The 22,544-nt window shown below is 33.8% G+C and overlaps 1 protein-coding gene across 3 annotated transcripts in view; it reads right to left on the bottom strand.

The window, feature by feature from the left end:
• Positions 1 to 22,544, bottom strand: part of Top2 (topoisomerase 2) — an 88,377-nt gene that overhangs the window by 53,645 nt on the left and 12,188 nt on the right. For all 3 annotated transcript variants that reach the window (XM_068380353.1, XM_068380354.1, XM_068380352.1), the window contains exons 4-12: positions 21,809 to 22,439; positions 20,056 to 20,157; positions 18,368 to 18,611; positions 17,873 to 18,025; positions 14,936 to 15,105; positions 14,274 to 14,484; positions 9,967 to 10,076; positions 7,626 to 7,856; positions 4,918 to 5,165 (exon numbers count right to left, since the gene is read on the bottom strand). In XM_068380353.1, coding sequence (XP_068236454.1) covers positions 4,918 to 5,165; positions 7,626 to 7,856; positions 9,967 to 10,076; positions 14,274 to 14,484; positions 14,936 to 15,105; positions 17,873 to 18,025; positions 18,368 to 18,611; positions 20,056 to 20,157; positions 21,809 to 22,439 — 2,100 coding nt within the window. The remainder of the gene's footprint in view (positions 1 to 4,917; positions 5,166 to 7,625; positions 7,857 to 9,966; positions 10,077 to 14,273; positions 14,485 to 14,935; positions 15,106 to 17,872; positions 18,026 to 18,367; positions 18,612 to 20,055; positions 20,158 to 21,808; positions 22,440 to 22,544) is intronic.

Below are 22,544 nucleotides of genomic sequence, written 5' to 3' on the forward strand. Positions count from 1 at the left end.
CTCTTGACTTAGAACCTGAGAGATGAGCCCAATTATATATCGTTAAAACATATTATTTGTTAAAGGAAAAAAACTGAAAGGTTTCCCAAATAAAAAGTTCCTTTAATAGAATAAAAACCATTTAAGCTAAGAAAGAATGAACGAAACGCTAGAATCAGTTTACTCTTACTGCAACGTGAAACCGTGAAATACTCTCTATCGTAACGATAGAGCGCAAGTTGAACGTTCTGATCGTCAACAACTGCGGAGACTAAACTAAACGTTAGTTCATCTTTGAAAACAGTACGAGACTATCAAAGAAATTCTTTCAAAAACATTAAAATTAAAATAGCATAAATTCTTAACAGGAAATACGATATGACGGGCTCAATGTTAATAAACTTCGGTTCCAAGTAAGGACCCCCTACTATTAGGAAAGGTCGCATATAAACAAACATAAAAATTAATTTTATAAGTTTATAAAAAATGGAAAGTTAATCGAAGAGGCCTATAAATGGCGGAGAGATATAAAATAAATCTATAACTTTGTTAAGCAAAATTACCAAAAACCTAAACACACTTCTGTCTAAGGGAAGGGTCGGTCATTAAAAGTGAAAGAGAGTCTATACTCTCTTCGACACCAACACTTCCGTCTAAGGGAAGGGTCGGCCATTTAAAAGTGAAAGAGAGTCCATACTCTCTTCGTCACCATAATAAAATCTATCCAAAACGAGTTCAAGTCTTGAAATGAAGATAAAACCCCTGCATAGCGAAAGCTCAAAACTGGAATAGTGTACTTCACCAAAAAGTTGTGAAAACAAATCCAGTTAGGGACAGCGTATTAGTAGGTCTTGCCGGTGGCACGACAGAGGAAAAATTGAGTTCTTGTTGACAAGAAGTACTTGAGTACCTACTCACAGATGGCGCTGTTGTGTACACCCCCACCTGTATAGCGATCGCTGGCGTATCCCGACCGTAGATTTCTGTCGGGCAACAGAGTTGACAGCTACATGATCATCGGGTAAGATTAATATTGAAAATTGTGACTTCAATGTTTACAATTTTACATACAGTATTCATCATTGAGAATATGTAAGAATACCATCTATGCCATCTCTTGGCAAAATACAACTACAGTATATGATTATACTAAGCATTTATTGATAAGTCAATCCTTCTAAACTACTCTATAATTAGAAAATCATACGATGACTGAACTAAACAAACAAAACAGCCGTTTTTTGTTCATTTGTTACTGAGGTTATATGCGTTTACAAAATAATTATAATGTAACTGATACTTCTATAATTATTTTCTAATTTTCTAACTTTAAAAAGATGTAATAAATATTATTACTGGGTTACTACAGATGTCGGATTACTGGACAAGAGACCGCCATAAAAAATTGCACCATGTTTCAAGATTGCTGCATTCGACCCTAAGAATATGGTTAGTGGTCGTTGTATAAAATATATACAGTACACTTAGTTAATCTTTAATTATACTGTATACATATTGTACAGTACAGAATTATAGTAATGTTGTTTATTGTAAATGTAGGCTACGTGCGCAGGGAGTCAAGTCGTCTGAACGAAAATAGCGAACACTTACAGTTCAGTTAAGCTTTACTGTAGTGATGGTAGTATATTACAGTAATTTACACTACACTAACAAGTGTTGTACAGTATTACTAGATAGGAACAACTATACTGTAAAAAACAATATTAGGCAGTACTTAGTGGCAATGGCAGTGAGTTGTTAGGTTGGATTAGGAGTTATCCCACCCTAGGGCAACACGCTTTCAGGATTTTTCCCATCACAATTGTCTCTGTAACCCAACACTAGCATAATACGAGAGCTTACTTTATATACAAAAAAAAGGATGTCATGATAGTTATTCTCTTTGATGTGATGTCGCCGTGGTTGTTTAACTTGTATGTTGATGGAGTGGTGAGAGAGGTGAATGCTAGAGTGCTTGGACGAGGATTAAAACTGGTAGACGAAAATGATCATGAATGGGAGGTAAATCAGTTGTTATTTGCGGATGATACTGTACTGGTAGCAGACACAGAAGAGAAGCTTGACCGACTAGTGACAGAATTTGGAAGGGTGTGTGAGAGAAGGAAGTTGAGAGTTAATGTGGGTAAGAGTACGAGAAGGGAAGGTGCTGCAAGGTTGAATGTCATGTTGAATGGAGAGTTACTTGAGGAGGTGGATCAGTTTAAGTACTTGGGGTCTGTTGTTGCAGCAAATGGTGGAATGGAAGCAGATGTACGTCAGAGAGTGAATGAAGGATGCAAAGTGTTGGGGGCAGTTAAGGGAGTAGTAAAAACTAGAGGGTTGGGCATGAATGTAAAGATAGTTCTATATGAGAAAGTGATTGTACCAACTGTGATGTATGGATCGGAGTTGTGGGGAATGAAAGTGATGGAGAGACAGAAATTGAATGTGTTTGAGATGAAGTGTCTAAGGAGTATGGCTGGTGTATCTCGAGTATATAGGGTTAGGAACGAAGTGGTGAGGGTGAGAACGGGTGTAAGAAATGAGTTAGCGGCTAGAGTGGATATGAATGTGTTGAGGGGGTTTGGCCATGTTGAGAGAATGGAAAATGGCTGTCTGCTAAAGAAGGTGATGAATGCAAGAGTTGATGGGAGAAGTACAAGAGGAAGGCCAAGGTTTGGGTGGATGGATGGTGTGAAGAAAGCTCTGGGTGATAGGAGGATAGATGTGAGAGAGGCAAGAGAGCGTGCTAGAAATAGGAATGAATGGCGAGCGATTGTGACGCAGTTCCGGTAGGCCCTGCTGCTTCCTCCGGTGCCTTAGATGACCGCGGAGGTAGCAGCAGTAGGGGATTCAGCATTATGAAGCTTCATCTGTGGTGGAATTGTGGGAGGTTGGGCTGTGGCACCCTAGCAGTACCAGCTGAACTCGGCTGAGTCCCTGGTTAGGCTGGAGGAACGTAGAGAGTAGTCCCCTTTTTGTTTTGTTTCTTTGTTGATGTCGGCTACCCCCCAAAATTGGGGGAAGTGCCTTGGTATATGGATGGATGATAGTTATATAAAAAATGCATTTTTTTTTTTCAACATAAAAACTTTAAAATCTGCGATATATCTTAGATTCTCCATGCATTTATTTCCTCCCGTATATTGTATTCTATTGATAAGAATAGTTAGCTTTCAATATATCTATGGTTAAAAATTCTACAAATATGATTACTGGTGAAAAGACATATTATTTATGGGATCACTACAATTATATACTGTTACACGTAACTGAAAAGGCCTTGATAAGAAACACTAAACCCAACTCGGCATTAGACAAGAGCTTGAAAATTCTCTTTATCAGCATCAGTCTACACTTCTCCTATGACAAATATGCTGTATTTAATTTGATCTCATATTTCTCAATGCTTTTATGCATTTTCAGTAAAGCTGAATTCCCTCTTACATAATTGTGAATGCACCTCATTTGGAAAAAAAAATGCATAAAATTAGTGTAACCAAATACAAATCATCATGCAATGCATTCAAACTACTAAAAACTTTTCTATAAGTGTTGTTCTGTATTTGGTGATACATACAGTAATACATAAATCCCAATTTGTTTTTCTAATTAAATAAGTAAATAAAGGGTCGGGGCGTGTCATTTTGGAGAGTAGCAACCCTTTACGGATTTTCAACATTCCCTGGAGTCTGTTGCTTAACCCCGAGAATGTCATGGTCCAACTATAATTAGATTTTTACACACTTAAGGCCTGTAAAGCCGCTACTCACGTCGTTCTTGGTGTACACTATAATTTTTTGCCTACTACGATATTCGTGAACTAATAATCAGGACACTTGGTAGGTACATTTTAAGGATCAGTATCTATGAAACCTCTTGAGTGTTTTTCCAAAATTCTATCGCCCTAATTAGCAATAAATTAAGAGTGAAAAACAATAAAATTTAGACAACCCTGTTAATAAGCGTTGGATCAGGGTGAAGTTCCGTGTGTATCATTATTAATTTATTTTGTAATTAATCATTTATAATGTACTAATTTCAAAATTCTACTCTCTTAATAATCAATCTATCAGAAACTTGGTATGCATATTGTATACTTGAAAAATACCTACCTCAATGCTCTGAGCCTTGTGTTTAATTTTGTTGATTAGTAATTAATTAAAAAAAACAATCCACTAAAAGTTTACAGAAAATGGCATGTTGGGTGTCACGTAAAACAATAGGGAGAGGAGATTATAGTGGTGCACTTGAATGAATGATTCTCATAAGTGGATTTTCAAAGTTGATAGAAATAAGTAATATTTGGTGTCAAATGAAAGGGATGACATCATAAGTTTCCTAAACAGTTATACCTTCAGCTGTAGTTCATTTGAACTTATTACCATTAAAAGTTACAATTTTAAAACCTAAATATAAAAACATTACATTACAAATTTCATTTTAGAAATGTTTTTTATACTTAAAGCAAAGATGTGAAAGGCTCCCAACTAATCCTGCAAATAATCTTGATCTCATATTAAAAAAAAAAATTGTAAAATAAATACACCTAAATATTAATGAAACGAGTTGCTTATTAATGTATGATATTTACAGTAAACTTTCCTACAGTAACACTAGATTCAAGGACAATCTTCTTAGTACACATTTTATTTCCCCAAAAAGTCACATATTCCTAGCAAATACAAAAAAAATTTTAATTGTCTAAGAGATACAGATAATACAAAAAAGAACCTCATCTTATACTAACATTGCCTAATATTCATATGAGAGAACACCAATAATATACCTAACACATTTAACCCAAAATGTATTGTAAAAAAAACTTTTTAAAGACACTGCTATTGACCTTTCAATCATGGATACTATTTATAAATCCATCAACAACTCTCCTACAATATCATGAAAATGTGTTTTTCTGTACAGTAAATACAGTACCTTAGTTTGGTGAAAATATATCGAGGGCTTGCAGCATCTTTGCCTCCTTGAAGTCTTGTACCAAATTGACCAATTGGTTGCAACAAATTAATGTTATTTGATCCTACAAAGTTCTGTGCCAAATTAATAATGGTCGACATCAACGATGTTTCACCATGATGGTATGCAGAGTGCTCTGCTACAGAACCTGCAAGCTGGGCTACCTTCACTTCCCGTTTATCATTCCTCTTCATGCATGTATACATCACCTATAAAAAAGGATATATAAGATATAAATAACTTTCATATGGAGAAACAGATAAAAAAAAACCAGATAAATACTTCAATAACCAATAAACTACACAAAGGATAACTTCATTAGTCAATGGTTTAAATACCTAATTGTTTCTTGCACTGACTAAAATAAAATTCTGTAAAACCACTAGCATTTTTTATAAGCAAAAATATAGCATTTTATAGTACAGTAATGAAAGATTACTTGCTTAATTAACCACTTACTATACAAAGTTACTTAATCTAAATCTCTCCCATATCAAATTCATTCATCCTTTGAAGGTTTGTTCTACGACAAACTAACAACAATAAAATTTCAATGCCAGTTTAAATAAACTCAGATTTTGACTGGACTAGATTGGAAATAAATTTTGAAGGTACAATTTATTAATAAAAAATTTTACACCAACACATACCATTCACACTTGTCCTTGCAAATTCCTAGTCACCACCTTTCTGACCAAATAAAATAAATCTAGTTTTCCTGAATCATATAATGGAGATAACAAATCATCATGGAAATAATATAAGCATAAAATTTGACACATTCCCCTTGTCAAACTAATCAAACTTAGAAGATTGGCCAATTGAAAATCAAAGATGGCAGCCATTTTCAAATATGACCCTTAAATTAGCCACCTAAAGTTAATTTTTTGCTTAGAATTATTTGTAGTGGTCCGTGTTGCATGATCTAGATATGTATAACAGTTTTCAAGGATAAAGAAAAAGAATTTTGTTTAAAAACCACTTAGACACATTTTCCCCAAAAAATTTACTGCTTACAAAGTACTGATATATAGATTTCAAATTCTTTCTTTTGCTAAAGGATACTAACAAATTTTTCTAATTTTCTCATTTTAGATCTGTACTAACCCTGATGGCCCGTGAGATAAAGTAGAAGGTAGCATACAAGGTCTCTGCCTGTGAATGAGTACATCTAGGTCCACACCTTTCAAGTAAATTAAGTTGATGAACTTCGTGAAGGAGTGATTGTCGGGCCCTAGCGAGGCACAAAGGCGACATCAGTGAAGTGAAACTCAGCTTGGGGTTCAGTGTCAGTTAAGTAGGAAATGTACTGCAACAATCTACTAGCATCTCAAACACTGTCCAACCCCCAAATCAGTTAGACAGCCGCAACAGATTGGACAGGGCCAAAAATAAATGTTTTATTTATTTAGATGGTGTAAAGACAGATCCTATGAAACAGGATGAACGATTGCACAGTGCAAGAACCTAGTTGTATCCCATACATACTGACCATAGACGTCAGTTTTACGGGAAATTCATGAAACAATGATTGGACCAAGTGTTGTCTATATCAGGAAGTTAAAAAAGATCTAAAGACACCCAAGCCAAATCTGCCAGAAAAGAAATTCATGGATATATAAACTTGGAAAAGAATATTCCTGTTTCATTCAAAGTACTGGAAATTAAGTTGAGATCCAACAAGACTTGATGAAGGTGGTGTGATATAAGAAACCTTGAGAGAGAAAGAGAAAAAAAGGAAAAAAAAAAAAAAAAAAAAAAGGCTCATCGTGAGTGTTGCATGCTTCTATTTAACAACTAAGTTACGCAGAGATGAAAAAAGATCAACCTCTACAGGTAAAATTGATGAGGACAGAAGAAATAAGATCCCACAAGCTATTCAAGAAGCTAAAACACAAGAATGTTTCATTAGCGAGACCTTGGGGGGAGCTTGAAAAGCAATGACATTGCAAATGAGTAATAAACAAATGTGCAGAAACAGTGTGATTAAAAAACTCCTTGCATATCTAAATGGCAATGACATAACACAAACTGAAATATCACCTGCCTACTTGATAGCATTGTAAAAACGAGTGAGAGACTAGTTACAAGACAGGATGTTGGTTAGTATAATCTAGGGAAATAGCATTTGCAATTTGACTGTAGTGCTACGAAGGGTATTTGAGTTTAGAATCGGTACCACGAAAAATAAATTAACAGCAATTGAAAATCTGGTAAGAGAAAAAAATCTTTGCACATCCAGATTAGCTCCTTTCCTCTGTATGTGTAAAATACTTTTATGACACTGAGAATCAAACATCCAAGAAACCAGTTGGTGGTATTATCAACTGTCAAATAGTGGTTATCCTTACAGACCAGAAATCTATAAAAAGAACAAACAGACATTAATTATATAAGATCAGAACACTAAAAAAAAAATGGTTGTACTGACTGTTTGAAACCTGGCCATTCACATAGCCCAAGGAGCAGAGGTGTCTGCAGTCAATCGTCATTTCTTTAAAAGGGATCGAACCACTGGACACTTTCATAACCACAAAATAGGCTAATAATTGTACTGAAATCGTTTCAAATACATTTGTGATTGAGAGGAAGGTTTTTCTAAATCAGTCTCCGTAAAGTGTCACATAAAATACAAATATAAATAAAACAAAATTTGACTTCAAATTTACCTTTCTTTGACCTGGTTTCAATCCATCCACTAAACAAGGAATAGATCTTTCATTGTCACAGTTTGAAAAGAGAACCAATTCCTTGTTGACAAAATCTGAGTAAGAAACTGCTTTTGTATTCTTTTCATACAAATATACTTCTGGGAGACCTAGCTCTTTGCGACGTTTACATTCTTCCATCCAGCCAGTCAGCCATTCTTTCCGTTGGTCAACAGCTTTCTTGCTAAATGCCTGGAATAAAAGTAGAACATTTTTCACATTATTCTGTGAACAGCTCTGCTATTACAATCACAAGAAAAACTGATGAAAATAGACACAATGGGCATTATTTCTATAAAATGCAAGTCCCCAAAACAAAAAATGAGAAAACAAAATGTAAGACTAAAAAAGAACCCCATAAAAAATACTTAGAAACGTACTCATGTAGATGCTTTTAGGAAAGATATTAGTTCCATGTAATGATTACAAAAGGTAACCAAGAAAAATAGGCATGAATGAAAACTATACAGTACATGGAGTACTACAAGATCTCCAATGTTTGACATAAAATGAAAGAAAATGGGAGATTGTGGCACGACTGAGAAATAGGTATCAAGGCTAATCGAGAGAACCTAAATCTAGATGAAGTATAGAGATTGCAGAATATTCATAATGAAAGCATCCCATTAGTATATATAAAAAATAATGTGGAACAAGCATAGTACTACTTTCCGGAATACAAAGTTTCACCAAGATTTTAACCAATTTGTGTTTTTCTACTCCATACAAACCTGAGACCAACAGGAGCAGAAAGAGGTTCTTCTTGTAATTGTTGGGAATTTGGTAATGTTACTCCATTTGGTATATGTATTTGTGGTAACCCTAACCCTGCTGATTACAGCCCACTTTCCATATCTCACATATTACCTCAAGTTTTTTAACATCTTTTGGCAAAAGACGTACGCTGAAGGTAATTGCATGTTCCCTAATTTGTAGCTTAGCTTTCGTATAGGCATTGGAGCTTGTGATGCTCTTCTTACAATCTCCAAAGCTGTACAGATATCCCTTAATTGAGATCAAGGGACACATTTCCAAAAAATTTACTGCTTATAATAAAGTAAACTTAAATGTTTTAAAATTTTAGTTTTTAGTACATACTAACAAATTTTATATAATTGGCCTTGAATTCAGTGCTTCCTTTGACCATGGTAATCATGAGGACCTTCTTTTCAAAGGGAAAGATTCTCAGCAAATTACTTTTCATATTATATATGCGTGATAAGTGATTTTGTAGAGAAAAACACATTGCATATGCAGATGATTCTACTCTCTGCATTGATTCTATCTCCTGGATGTAGACCAATAGTCACTGAATCCCTTAATAGAGATCTACCTAAAATTGGTGCACGGTGCAAATTAAGGACCATGAAATTGAACTCTTAACCAAATTGAAGTATAATTCTAAGTTGAGGACACTGTCTCCTAAACATCCAGATCTTTGCATTGACAATATCTCTATCTTTATACAACTCGCATAAAATTCTCCGGGTGTGATTATGAATTGCAAATTTACTTTTTTGAGATGCAAATTCAGATTGTCTTCTCTTTAATTTCATAAAACACTGGCTTACTGCAAAAATTTTTAAATTCTCCCTTTCTACCTATTCAAGTATGGTAGTGTTCACCTTTCGGGTCTTTGCAGACTCTAATCTAGACTTTTTAGATAGAAACTTGCTGTCTATTAAATCCCTTATTCCTGATCTGGATATCAATATCTGCCACAGCAACTCAGTTGGCTCTTTATGCATGTTGCTTTAGATTTTTCATAATTCTATTCATCCATTGTATTAAGATCTTCCAGATTGTATCATCCTGTATGTAGTACTAGGTATATAGTTAACTCTACAAACATGCTTTCTCCTTAATTATATTCATGCTACACAGTATTTGTAACCAGCTGTCATTTTTATGAATAAAAAAAAAAACATACCTACATTAACAAACTTCCATAAGTACAGTAATATAGAATGCAGAACTTAATTATTATCTTATGATGTAAACATTGACAATTTGAATATTTTTGTAATAATTGATGACAAACTTATTACTATTATATGTTATTGTATATCTCTAGATCCTTAAAACCCAAACCAATCATTAAAAAAAAAATTGCATTCAATACTTAGGGCTGAGCAACGTGAAGATGGAACCAACAAGAAGGGTATTACTATATCTTAAAAGTAAGAGCTGGTAATAAGAGATTCCATAACTGGAAAAAAAGAATGGATTCAAGAAAAAACAAGTTGATAGAGAACAACATATGATAATTATATAAATCGTCAAAATAATGCTCGAAACTTACCATAGTTATAGAATGGTCATCCTGAGCACCAGCGTAACTGAAGCGAATCCTGTGCCTGGCCATATCTTGGAAATATTCTTTTGCCTCCTTTGAAGTGGAGGTACCCAAACCTATAAAATTTTATAATATATAGATACAGTAATTAATTCATTGAGACTTCCAAGAGAAATCAACCAATTCTCTTCTTACTTTATAGTTAATATCTCCAATCTTCAAAAATCAAATAGCTCTTTCTCAACTAAATTTTGAATATATAAAATCCTCATCACCAATATTCTTCCCGTCCAACTTTCCAACTACCTATTAAGCCTGTAAATATCAAGCACCACTGTCGTATGTATCACAGTTTTATACTTAAAAAGGTAAATCTAAAAAAATTGTCCAATAATTATGCAAAACAAGCCCAATTTTTTTTTTTTTTTTTACAAAGAAAGGGCCTGAGCCACAAACAGCAGTACTGTATTTTAAAATATCAATGCTGGTTCACTTTAGGGTTTTTTAATTTTACTACCATGAGCAGAAAACTTTGGAGCTACTGTCATTCCTAAATACTGTATAAAACAGAGGAAAATTAATATATATATTTCCAAATTGACATTTCTACAAAAAAAAAAACAAAAACAAAAAAAACTATAATTACTGCTATTCCCCATTAAGAACTGAGAAGGAAATGATAAATTTCTTGACATTCAAAATAAAAAAAGAACTTCATCCAACATCTTTCCCCCAATATAGTACAAAATGAGGGAATTTGGATCTTAGAATCTTCTAGCATTCCTACAATTTATACAATCCCTTTGGTCTTGGAAAAGAGACTTGGTTGTTACCAAGACCTAACCAACAACCAGGGAAATAGGTAATTTTGTTCTTTGCCACGTTCCTCATTTGTGAATTCTTGCAGACCCATTCCTAAACTAAAATTTTTGTATCCTGCAATGTTAATTAAAAAAAAAAATACCTGAAGCAGAAATCTGAGGTATTTTCAAGAATTTTAGTGAATACAATGAAATTTTAAACCTTTGAATATCCTATATACTGATCAATAAAACACCTAATTTTTCTTTGAATCTCCAGTCAAATTGATAACCTTAACTATAGAAAATCATCTAGAAGTATAAACCTTATCAAAAACATCCTGTCTCACAGCACATTGGAGCTTTTGGTACCACAAAAGTGCAACTTTAAAATGCTGGAGAAAGAACTAAGCTCTCAGAGTTTCTTTCAAGAACACTGACATCGCTCTTGCAAAATTCCTCTGTATTTTGTTATCATGGAAAGGATTTTGGTATGGTAAACAGGAAGGAATAAAATTTGAAAGTCAGTTGATTGTTGTTGGTCTATCAGGGTCCACTCTAAACTGGGCTATCATCTCTAGTTGTAACTAAATTAATTTTGATAAACATTGGGTCCCTACTTATACTGCCATGCAGATGATATGAACCTCATACTTCTGTTTCAATCCAACAGAGTTAACCACTAAGCATCCACTTCGATTTCGTTAATCAGTGATAAACATTACATGGCCAAGGAAATTGATTAGAATGTAACCATGTCATTCAAGTTGTAGAATATGTAACCTGGATTTGTGTAATACATAACACTTGAGTAAGTCACTTGTGTTCAAGACACATTTTATCATAAAAAGAGAACCTATAAAACTGTCTTACAAGACAAAAAAACAAATGTCGTTTTTCAAGTACAGAAAGTATTTTTAATACAGCTCAATCTAAATACTGAAAATATTCTAAAATGTTTCCTAAATACTTTTTCACCTAAATTTATGTTAGAGTCTAAGTCCACGGAAGAATTATCAATATAAAGAGAATATTTTTCCATTATCACAGGCTTAATCTGTAAACAAAATGGGTACTAAAACTGACACGTTAGACTGTAGATGCTTTCTTCTTTACCAAATAGAGGCAAATATTTACAAGAAAGAATATTCTGAATATTATCCATAGACTATACAAACTACTCCACTATTTAGTTTCCGACCTCAATTACTAGCATCAGATTACTTCATTCTTTATAATGGCTCAATAAGATTAAATTCCTTTCTTTAGGCAAGGCTGGTTAAACTAAATTCCTGTTAACCTGCTCATCATTATTGCAAGTATGTATTAGCCTATTTACCTATGGGCAGTTGGATTTACCTCATTTCCTTTAGGTTAAGCAGAATAAACTCAAATTCTCCTCAAGTTTCAACGAAGGTCTTAGTCAAGGCCACAAATTCACGAACCCCAGTCTCTTAAGAAAAGCCTTTTCATTAATAGAGTATGCATAACAAATATGATGTCCATCTCTCATACTGTAGCCCAAGGTTTAAAGTTACATAAAATACCAAAGGAATTTGGTCACAATTACACCTAATGTCAACCATATCTAAAATCCCTTGAATTTTAGAATTCCAAATACCACATAATGGAGACAAATAATTGTGACAGGATCCAAAGTATAGGAGCACCCAATAAACATAATATGATGCATTCATACAGCATTCACTCTCTATCACTTTTACTTCCTTATCTTAAACCTTGAGATGATCTTAAAACCAGCACCACCACAAATTAAGACATTCATAACTATGATTTGTAAAACTAGTATTTTTTTTTTTTTTTTTGCACGCTTCTCATATTTGTCTTTGTTTACAGATATGTTGTTTATACAATGTTGTACGCGACATTTCCCTCTTCTGGAGACCAACCAGTATTTGCGGGAGTGGACCAAGCACTGCACATTAGTATTTGTAATATAGTGAACTGAAGACTTTTTGGATATTGCCAGAACAATCCAAAGGTTTTACATGTTTGTGTGAGTACTGAGTCAAGTAAAAAAATTGGTGCAATATGTGAAAACATTTATGACTGCCCCTTTGGAATAACAATCATATGAATATACAGTATTGTGCAGTGCATCAATACTGCTGAGAATTGCACCTGTTTATGTAAAGGATTCAAAAGTGATTGATTTAGCACTTTTGTAAGGATGTTGATCAGTGCTTTTAAAATTGTAACATCTTTTGATATGATTTGTTTTAATGCAGTCATACAGGATGTCGTCTACTTACGATGTTCGATTATGATCAATTTTTTCACTATGAAGATATCACAAGTTTGTCGGAAATAGTTTACTAATGGTTCAAATATTTTGTTAGAAATAATAGATAAAAAATATCTGTCGAGTTCATATGTCTGGTGACGTACTTTCAGCGTAACGGGAGGTGGGCAACGGAGTGATTTCCTTCCAATAAGCTAATGATTAATATTAGCATTCCATGTATCAAAACATCAAGATACAAAATATTTTGTAGGTCTGTATCTGTTCTTGTAAGTACTATTTAGCAAAAATTTGACTGTAGTCTCATTTCATCTCGGATGATAGATTGATATCTATCAAATGAAAGTACACTAACAGGACAAATATTTCTTATTTCAGTGGTCTCTATCAGTTATGAAAACAGTACTGATCACTGTAAATTTAAGAAAAGAAATGTCTGGTGACGTCAGTTATGGCGGAAGGCAAATAGCAAATCGTGTTTTCCTTTTGATGCGTTACCGAATAATAATAGTATTCCCATAATCGAAACATCGAGAAATGATAACGAAAATTTCTAATGTCTAGAGAGAGTATTCATATAATACATAACTTATAATAATGGCTATAAACCAACTATATGAAAACTATATCCTATAACATATTGGTCGTGATGTAATATTCACTACAAACATACTTTGAATAAATCTAGAAATTATATAAACAATACTCATTATTCATATGTATGCATTTCTCGATACGGTAGCGGGACCTTAAGATCAGCTGATTGTATTCAAAAGTAAACAAAAATATTGATAAAATTTGACTAAGATAATTACAGCATCATGATGCAGTTTAAATCTACGGAAACTTCACATTTTCAGAGTGGTGTTTATGATACATTTATGTTTTGGTTTATAGTGCTGGTGTTTGGTTGTAGTCAAGTAACAAGCATACAGTAGTTTTGAATTTATTGGGGGGCATTGATATATGATAAGTGAAACTTTGACGGTGTAGTAACCATTGTATAAGATGTGTTTTTAGATTAATATAAAAGGTAAAATTACGAATCCCTATTAGTTAATGAGTTACTTGAATAAAGTAAAAAATTAGAAAAAAATTGTTTGATTCTGGTCCACTATGCTCCTAAGGCCATAACAACATGGCAACAATATGCTTCCTAAGGCAATTTACCTAAATAAAAAATCTAATACACACTAAATCTTTCTAAATACACACATTCCATTAATACACAATAGGCAGAAAAAAAATACCTTTGTAGTACTTTATCTTGTAAGTGTGCCAGTTTTCTGTGTCCTTTTTCCATTCTTCAAACTCAGGAAGGGAATAGAATGGGTGTTCTTCCTTGTTCTTAGTTGCCTTAACAATGGGTGTGATGAACTCTTCCATAAATGTATTCCGAATCAACGATGGCCAATTATGATGTATGAAATTTATCAGTAGGCCTTTAATATGTGAACCATCCTGTAAAATGGGAAAAATAATCACAATTGAAGAGTGCAAAGAAAGTTCAATGGTGTAAAAGTTACACTATATACAAGTGGGTCATAAAAACTAGTTCAAAGGCATCGAAGTTTCACTACATTAAAGTGGGTCATAAAAAATATCACAACTTTTTAAATCATTAAAGGTTTACCAATCAAATTCCATTACATTCTACATTTATATACTCCTGTGATGATAAATACCCTATAGTACAAATCAGTACATGTACACAATGTAAGTCTTGTCTCAAAACATAAAAACGATAGAATAGCATTGCTGGTTGCTTAGACCATAAGTGCATTTGTACTTGTAGGGTTGGTTTATGGTAGCCTACATATTGCAAAAAATGAATCGATATACAAAAGGAGTATTAAAGGGAACACCAACTGTACTCTATTAGGAAAAAATTTCCTTGCTATGTCATACATACCTGATCCTGATCAGTCATGATCATCAATTTACCATAACGCAGGGTCTTCATATCCTCTGGAGTTTCATATTTCTTTTTATACTGAAGACCTAGAATCTTGATAATGTTGTTGATTTCAGCATTCTCTAAAATTTGCTTGTGGGATGCTTCTCGAACATTCAAGAGCTTACCTATGAAAAATAAGAAAAACGGAAACTAGTTGAAATTCTGTATTCCATAAAAAAAACTATTATCAATGTGTTTAGATATTGGCAATGTAAATAAATAATTCATATTAAAACTCCTTCAAATACCATTAAGCTGTAATAACAAAACTCCCCAAGATTTATCCAAATACTATTTAGCTACTGTAAGTGATAATTCCATCAATTGTATTGTGGGCTTTCAATGGGCTTAGGGGAAATACTGAATTTAGGCATGTGTTATCAATTCATTTAAACTAATATTATAATAGCAATTATGTACAAGACTAACATCATTTTACTAGGTTACGAATTCCCAAGGTAATACACATTTTTTTCTGGTTACAACAGCTAGTAAAAATCATCACACTAACATTAACAATTACTAAACATATTCTGTAGACAGAATTTTTCTAAAATCCACATTTTTCCCCTATTGTCTCAAAACAAAGACGATTAAAATAGAAAAATACTAACCACAAAATATTTACTGAGGAATGACTGTATTTCTATTCATAATTAGAAGATATGAGGTTTAAAAAAGATAATTTGTGCAGTAACAAAAAGAATCTTAATATTTGTTATTTCTATACTCACCTTATGTGCATATTGTTTCTTTTCTAGATGTTTGGCTTCAATGACATTAACACTCTAAAACTAAAAAAATAAAATATTTACCCAACTACTGTAGACCTTTCAATACTAAAACCCATAATTACATACATAGATATACCAAGGCACTTCCCCCAATTTTGGGGGGTCGCCAACATCAAACAAATGAAACAGAAAAGGGGACCTCTTCTCTCTATGTTCCTCCCAGATGCTTGAGTACAGAATTAAACATGGATCTGTATCCTTTAATGAATGAAACAGTCTTTCATATAAAGAAACATTAATACATTTCTAGACTTTCTCCAATCAAAATAAGCATTTCATTGATAGACTATCTTTACAAACCCATGATAGACAATATAGAGGGCTGTGAAAACCTTTTGTTCCCAAGAATATGATGGATAGCCTCCAGGTAGTTAGATTGATTGATTGATTTGGGAGATTTCTGGTCTCCTGACATCGTCCATGTGGTTAGATGCAGCATGGATGGATTTGGATAAATCGCCTTTGAAATTGGTTGACTAAAAAGTTCGGTTTTGAACAGCAACCTTCTATTAGAGGCAACAAATCTGAATCATGCACAAAATTATGCAACCAATAAACTTCAGTTGAAAATAGCAAAAACATTTCAATCCAATCTAAGGAAATCAAACATGCCACGTCATCCACAAGAAAAAAAAGGTTTCTTTAGAGCATTTACATCAACAAGTAAAGGGATATCAAGATCCAGGCAACCAACTCATCTCCTGCTGTGCAATATAGCTATCTAAGAGTGGCTAAGATTGACGCAATATCAAGGTTTAGCAGAACGGTCTTGTAATTACATAATTTGAGGTTCTATAATAGGATCTCAACTCTGTAATGTGCCGTGCACCATTAGAATCCTTACTGAATTATTATTATTATTATTACTTGCTAAGCTACAACCCTAGTTGGAAAAGCAGAATGCTATAAACCCAGGGGCCCCAACAGGGAAAATAGCCCAGTGAGAAAAGGATACAAGGAAAACTAAAATATTCTAAGAAGAGTAACAACATTAAAATAAATATCTCCTATATAAACTATTAAAACTTTAACAAAACAAGAGGATGAGAAATCAGATAGAATAGTATGCCTGAGTGTACCCTCAAGCAAGAGGAAGAGTATTACCTTCAGATGTGATTTGGGAAGTCCAGTTAGTTAAAATTACCGTATTCAAGTGAAATCACTTGCCTTCTGAAATTTCACAAAAGATAGAGCCTTTGAAGCACATTACTATCAAAACTTGATCGGTCAAGGGCTGTACTGGAGTTCAGTGCATGCGTGTTGTTGTCATGACCATCCCTGCTACAATCAGCTAGCCCAGTCTTCCCCAGATTTCCCACTGAACTAAATTTTAAGCTAGTTCCATTTTCCACATGGAACTTTTAATTTGGTCGGCAATTATAGAAACCTACTTTTCTAAGAGAGGAATACTGAGGCCATTGCACTCTCAATGGTTATAATAATCACAATATGTACTGTCCCCAACATGAGACAAAAGAATACAGATCATGATTACATAATTTCCTTGAATTAGTCTACAGAGTAGTTACTAACAAATCTAGAGGAAGGTCTTTTAATGCACTAAGAAACCTATCCACTGGAATAAAGGATTGTCAGAACGATACGGCACAAGAGACAAAGGTTTTGTGGCATACTAGAGCTTTACTTCATACCTTTAGCTGCTAGATTATGCTAATACTTTACTAGGGGCATAATTCTATTAAATGAAAAGCAGATGGGAAATCTTACTTTAAGGGGTAGATGTCAATAAAGCAGAGCTTCAAGAGAAGCAGCAGTATGAACATCATGAGAGGCACATAGAAATTCAAGTTAATCCTCAATTCCCATTGGCAATTGAAATTTTGAAAATTACAATTTTCAACAGTTTCTGCTGTGTATTATAATATTGAGTTTTACAACAATTTTAATACCATTAGTGGCATATTGTCCTACGGCTTACACTCGGCTGCTAACTTTTTATTTGCTCCTCTTAAAACAGCATATAAATTTCTCACCATTACCATAAAATGCATAATGTTGCTTAAATCTGATCAAAAAAATGTCATTTATTGATCTCTGCCTACAATTCCTTATGTAATAGGTAACTCATGAAACTTACCCCTTAGAGGGAAAACACCATATCTATCTCTGCCCACAACACCAAGACCAGCCACAGCCAAAGTTTTGGCTGAGTCTCCCTCTGTCAAAATTAGGGTACAATCTGAAGAGTATCTAGTTCCAGCATCATTGGCATCTTCTAATTTGGGCAATCCTGGAATTGTATAAAATACAAAATATGAAAAAATCAGTACTCTAACATAAATGGAAGTAGAGAAAAACTATAAAACTGCTGGTGACTTTGTCCTTTCTATTAGGTGGATAAAATTATGAATATCCATTGTGGGAACAAATCCTTATATAACCATTGCTTATTGAAATTCCAAATAATTATAGAACCCCTCCAAAACGACTAATTAGTCCAAAGTTCATGTGTGAATGCATCAAGTATTTTTATATGCTTTCTATCATCTATGCATCTAAGAAGCTAAAAATATCACAATAGCCAACAATAAGACCCATAAAATTAACAAATAAAATAAATTGTTTGTCTTACCTCTTATTTTATTCTGTTTTTTGGAGGTGCACACTTTTTGCAACTGAGCTTGCTGTTTAAATTTTGCCCACGCCATTACAGATTCAACAATACCACATTTTGTTACGGCTGTCAAAAATTTTTCAGACAAAACACATTTAGAACCAAAACTCTTTGCCTGAAGAGTCATGTTTTCTTTTGTCTGAGAGTCAAATGTTGGATTCACAATCAAACAGTTCACAAACAGCCACATATGATTCTTAATCTGAAAGAATTTGAATTGTATGAGATAAAATTTATGCATTGCAAAAGTAACAATAAACTTCTAATAAAAATCTCAATAAAAAATACATCAAATATGAAGCATACAAACTATCAGGTACTCTGAAAGAAGGTTAACATTAAAACTTGATATGTAAAGCTAAAATTGGGGCCAAAGTCCTATTTTCAAGTAACTATATAGGGCCAGCTGATCACTTGTCAAACCCCAGAGATAGTGATCTTAACAGACCAATTTTTCAAATATGTTTTAAGGAAAATTATGGATAGAAAAGGGATTAGCTCAGTCTTTTGTAAGTCCACCCTCAAATGCCCTGACAAGGAAAATTAATGAGTTTTCTTTCATTGACATTCTGCCTTGTTATCCTAAATCAGAGTGTTATGATTTTGGAAAGACCTGATCCTTGGTTTTTAGCCATGAAGTCCTGGGCAACGGACATCGAGGTCAAACATTCAACTTGAGTGACAAAACCTGTAAATGCATTGAGCTCGCCTACTATTCAGGAAAACAAAAGCCTCCATGAAGTCTTACTAGAGAGAGCCTTGATGGAACCTTAGATGGGTGTTTTAAGTACTTCTGATTAAACACTTCCATACATGAGCTAGATTCCAATTATTATGATTTTGCCACAGGTTATGGACAGGCTAGACGCAAGTGCTTCAATGGGTCTAATAGGTCTATAATACAGCCAGTCATTACTCAAGAAAAGAAAAACCAGCAAACCTTGAAGGCTGAGAGAGACAACTTATCTTCACACACTAGAGATATGATGAAATTTGCAATCAGAAGAAGCTAAGTGCCTTTAGTTACTTCAAAAGAAGATCCAAGCTCAATTACCTTGGCATAATTTTGCCATAGATTCCCTGCCTCCATGCATGAAGCCAGAGAGAATCCAGTGGTCTGTCATGGAGCCCATGGACATGAGGCTGCATCATGCAATTACTTGACATTAATCTGAACTTTTCTAGAGTTCAGCTGATCAGGCTGAAGGATGGGAATGCATACAATCCCAGGCATACTACCTCCTGAATAATGCCTCCAGGGCACAAACCTCTAGATTTGGTTATTGAGAGCTTTAGAGGGAGCAACTTGAGGTTTAGGGGCATTGCAAATAGATCCACCATAGGGTTTCCCTACAGCTACCACACAGCCCTGCAGATATCTGCATTGAGGGATTATTTCATCAGTACTCAATATACTCAGCTTACCAAAATTAGCAATGACACTACATGCAAAATATGAGAACATAAAAAAAAAAGAAAATCATCATGAATGACATGACATTTGAAAAGAATAAGGCTATAGAATATTACAAGTCTGGTGTGACTAGCTTTCCAAAACCACAGATATAAGCAACACAATGTATTATTAATGGGGTTGGGATAGAACAATAACACTTTGTATCATGAGTCTTGTTATAAATCATTACCTGGAAGGGTTTAATCTGCACACCACTCTTATTTTTCTTCTTCAAATTTTCAATGAGATTCTTAACAAGAGAGTCAGCTACATAATCTATGTGACGACCACCCTGCAATTAAAAGAAATAATTTAGCTCAATACTACTATATAAAAATCTCACTAATAAATAAATTCTTATTTTAGCTAACCAAATAATTCAGAATGTATACAACTATCAAACCATGTACAACCCACTAAAAAATTACAGGTAATAATTTCAATATACTAAAAAAAGAAAGATCTAATTATTCTAAAGTAAATTATATAACAGGCATAAGAGCATTTACCAGCTAAATGCCCTAAAAAAAATAAATGAATAAATGAAATCAAACACACATTTGAACATTTACAGATTAAGATCCCACCTACTCATACTTTCAAGTTTTCCGGTAATGCTACATCACCTAATCAACTCAACATATATCTCTCCTCAGTAAAAAATTGATTTTGATGAAGGAAAAATCTATTTCTGGGGAGAGACCTGTGGTGCCCGGTGAAAAGAGTCCTTCTTATATACCTTTTCTGATAAAACCTTCCAATTATACCAGAGAAAGATAAAAGCATGGAATGCTGAGGTTACAACCCTCGCGCGAGCACCTTTTGGGTGTCGTGTATAAAGCAAAGGCGCGTGAAATCCACAATTCACAGGTTGTCTTCCATTTAGTTAATTCCTTCGTCAAAGGGATGGGCCGATACAAAGGCCCTAGCCAACCACCAGCGCCACACCACCCACGCCACGACGCAAGCGCCATCTGAACAACATCCTTCTTTTTGGACCAGAAAGTTTTTATACAAAAAAGGATAACCACTTCAAGCATGTAAGTCGTCCTTGAAATGAAGGTAGACATGTAAGTCTTCAAGTTAATAAGCCTTCTGATAATACAAGCATTACTAATGAACTCTTCCCTTAACTTTCATGAAATTTTATTTTCTAGTTTTAGCAAATAACTTTGTATAGAATGCATAAACGGTTTGTAAGCCTGTAATAACATGTATATTTTTCCATCTGTATCATCATTACTTTAATCAATATTTTTCATTCTTCTCTGGTATATCTCACTAGTCAACAACTAGTCTTTTTCTTAGCTGCTCCTATTGAACTTTACTCATATTGTTTTTCATTCTTATCATAGCTGATTTTACATTAGTCCTACAGTACTATTGTGCTGTCTAGAAAATGCACACCTACTTTTATACAACACTAAAATTTCTCACTAAATATCTCTTTAAAAAAGTGGCAATGAAATCTGTAAAATGAAATTTGCAAATCCCTTTCTGTAAGTCATATTTACAGAACCATTCCCTTCATTCAGCTGACACACCACCTACTCCAACCCTCAAACCCCTATAAAAAAAAACATGGGTGTACTGCTGTGTACAGAAGAAAATACTTTGAACTAATCAGATCTGGCAGGGGTCCCCTGATGTAAGTTTGGAAGAACCAAAAATTAATCTTTAAATTTGGATTAAACAATTACTGAAGTTTTTATTGCAATTTCATGATTACTTCTCTAGTATAATTTCGCAATTAAGTACCCACAAATTCAATCAAGCCCTAAATCACTTTAACACAATAACTGAAAGCACAATGGGTTGTGATAAACACTGAGAGCAATATTAGTTATTTTTAAATATAGCAAACACCTTTATGGAAATAATTCTAATGAACAGGTTAAAAATATCAAATTACCAATAAGAACAATAATGAAATTTTATCTTACCTTTGTTGTGGCTATACTGTTTACAAAGGACATCTGTTGAAATCCTTTGTCACTTAATGCCACAGCCACTTCCCAACGGTCATTAACAGTCTCATAGGTTGCTTTAACAGGGTTGTCTGCATCATCAACTTTGTCTTTCAAAAACATATCAACATAGTCTTTGAAACTCTTAATTGGTACACGCTTCCCATTCAAAAAAACCTTGACACCTCTAGTAGAGGCTGCAATATCATATGCTCTTCTAGACAGAAGGCTAATAATATCTGCATTCAAGCTATCCATTTTAAACTTTGAAAGATCTGGTGAAAAGGTAATCTTTGTATAATCTTCACCGCAGAAAGGTTTGATTTTAGGTTCGCTGGTCTTAGACATATTATTGGCCCAAGTTTGTTTGAAATTCTTCTTATATTCTTCAGAGGCAGTCTCAACTGTAAATTTGGTGCTGAAAATGTTGCAAAGCTTGGCACCATAACCATTACGACCACCAGTCACCTTTTGCTCCTCATCATTGTAGTTGGACGATGTCAACAAATGGCCAAAAATCATAGTTGGCACATACATTTTTTCATCTTTATGCATGGCAACAGGAATACCTTTTCCATTATTGTAGACTGATATAACATTGTTTTCTCTGAAAAAAAAAAAAAAATAATGAAATCCTTATCAAACTCCTACAAAAATAGAAAATAAAATCATCCTTTCCATACCTAATTTAATAGTCAGATAGAATACACCA

This window comes from Palaemon carinicauda, chromosome 9 (assembly GCF_036898095.1).
Source record: "Palaemon carinicauda isolate YSFRI2023 chromosome 9, ASM3689809v2, whole genome shotgun sequence".
Classification (NCBI taxonomy): domain Eukaryota; kingdom Metazoa; phylum Arthropoda; class Malacostraca; order Decapoda; family Palaemonidae; genus Palaemon; species Palaemon carinicauda.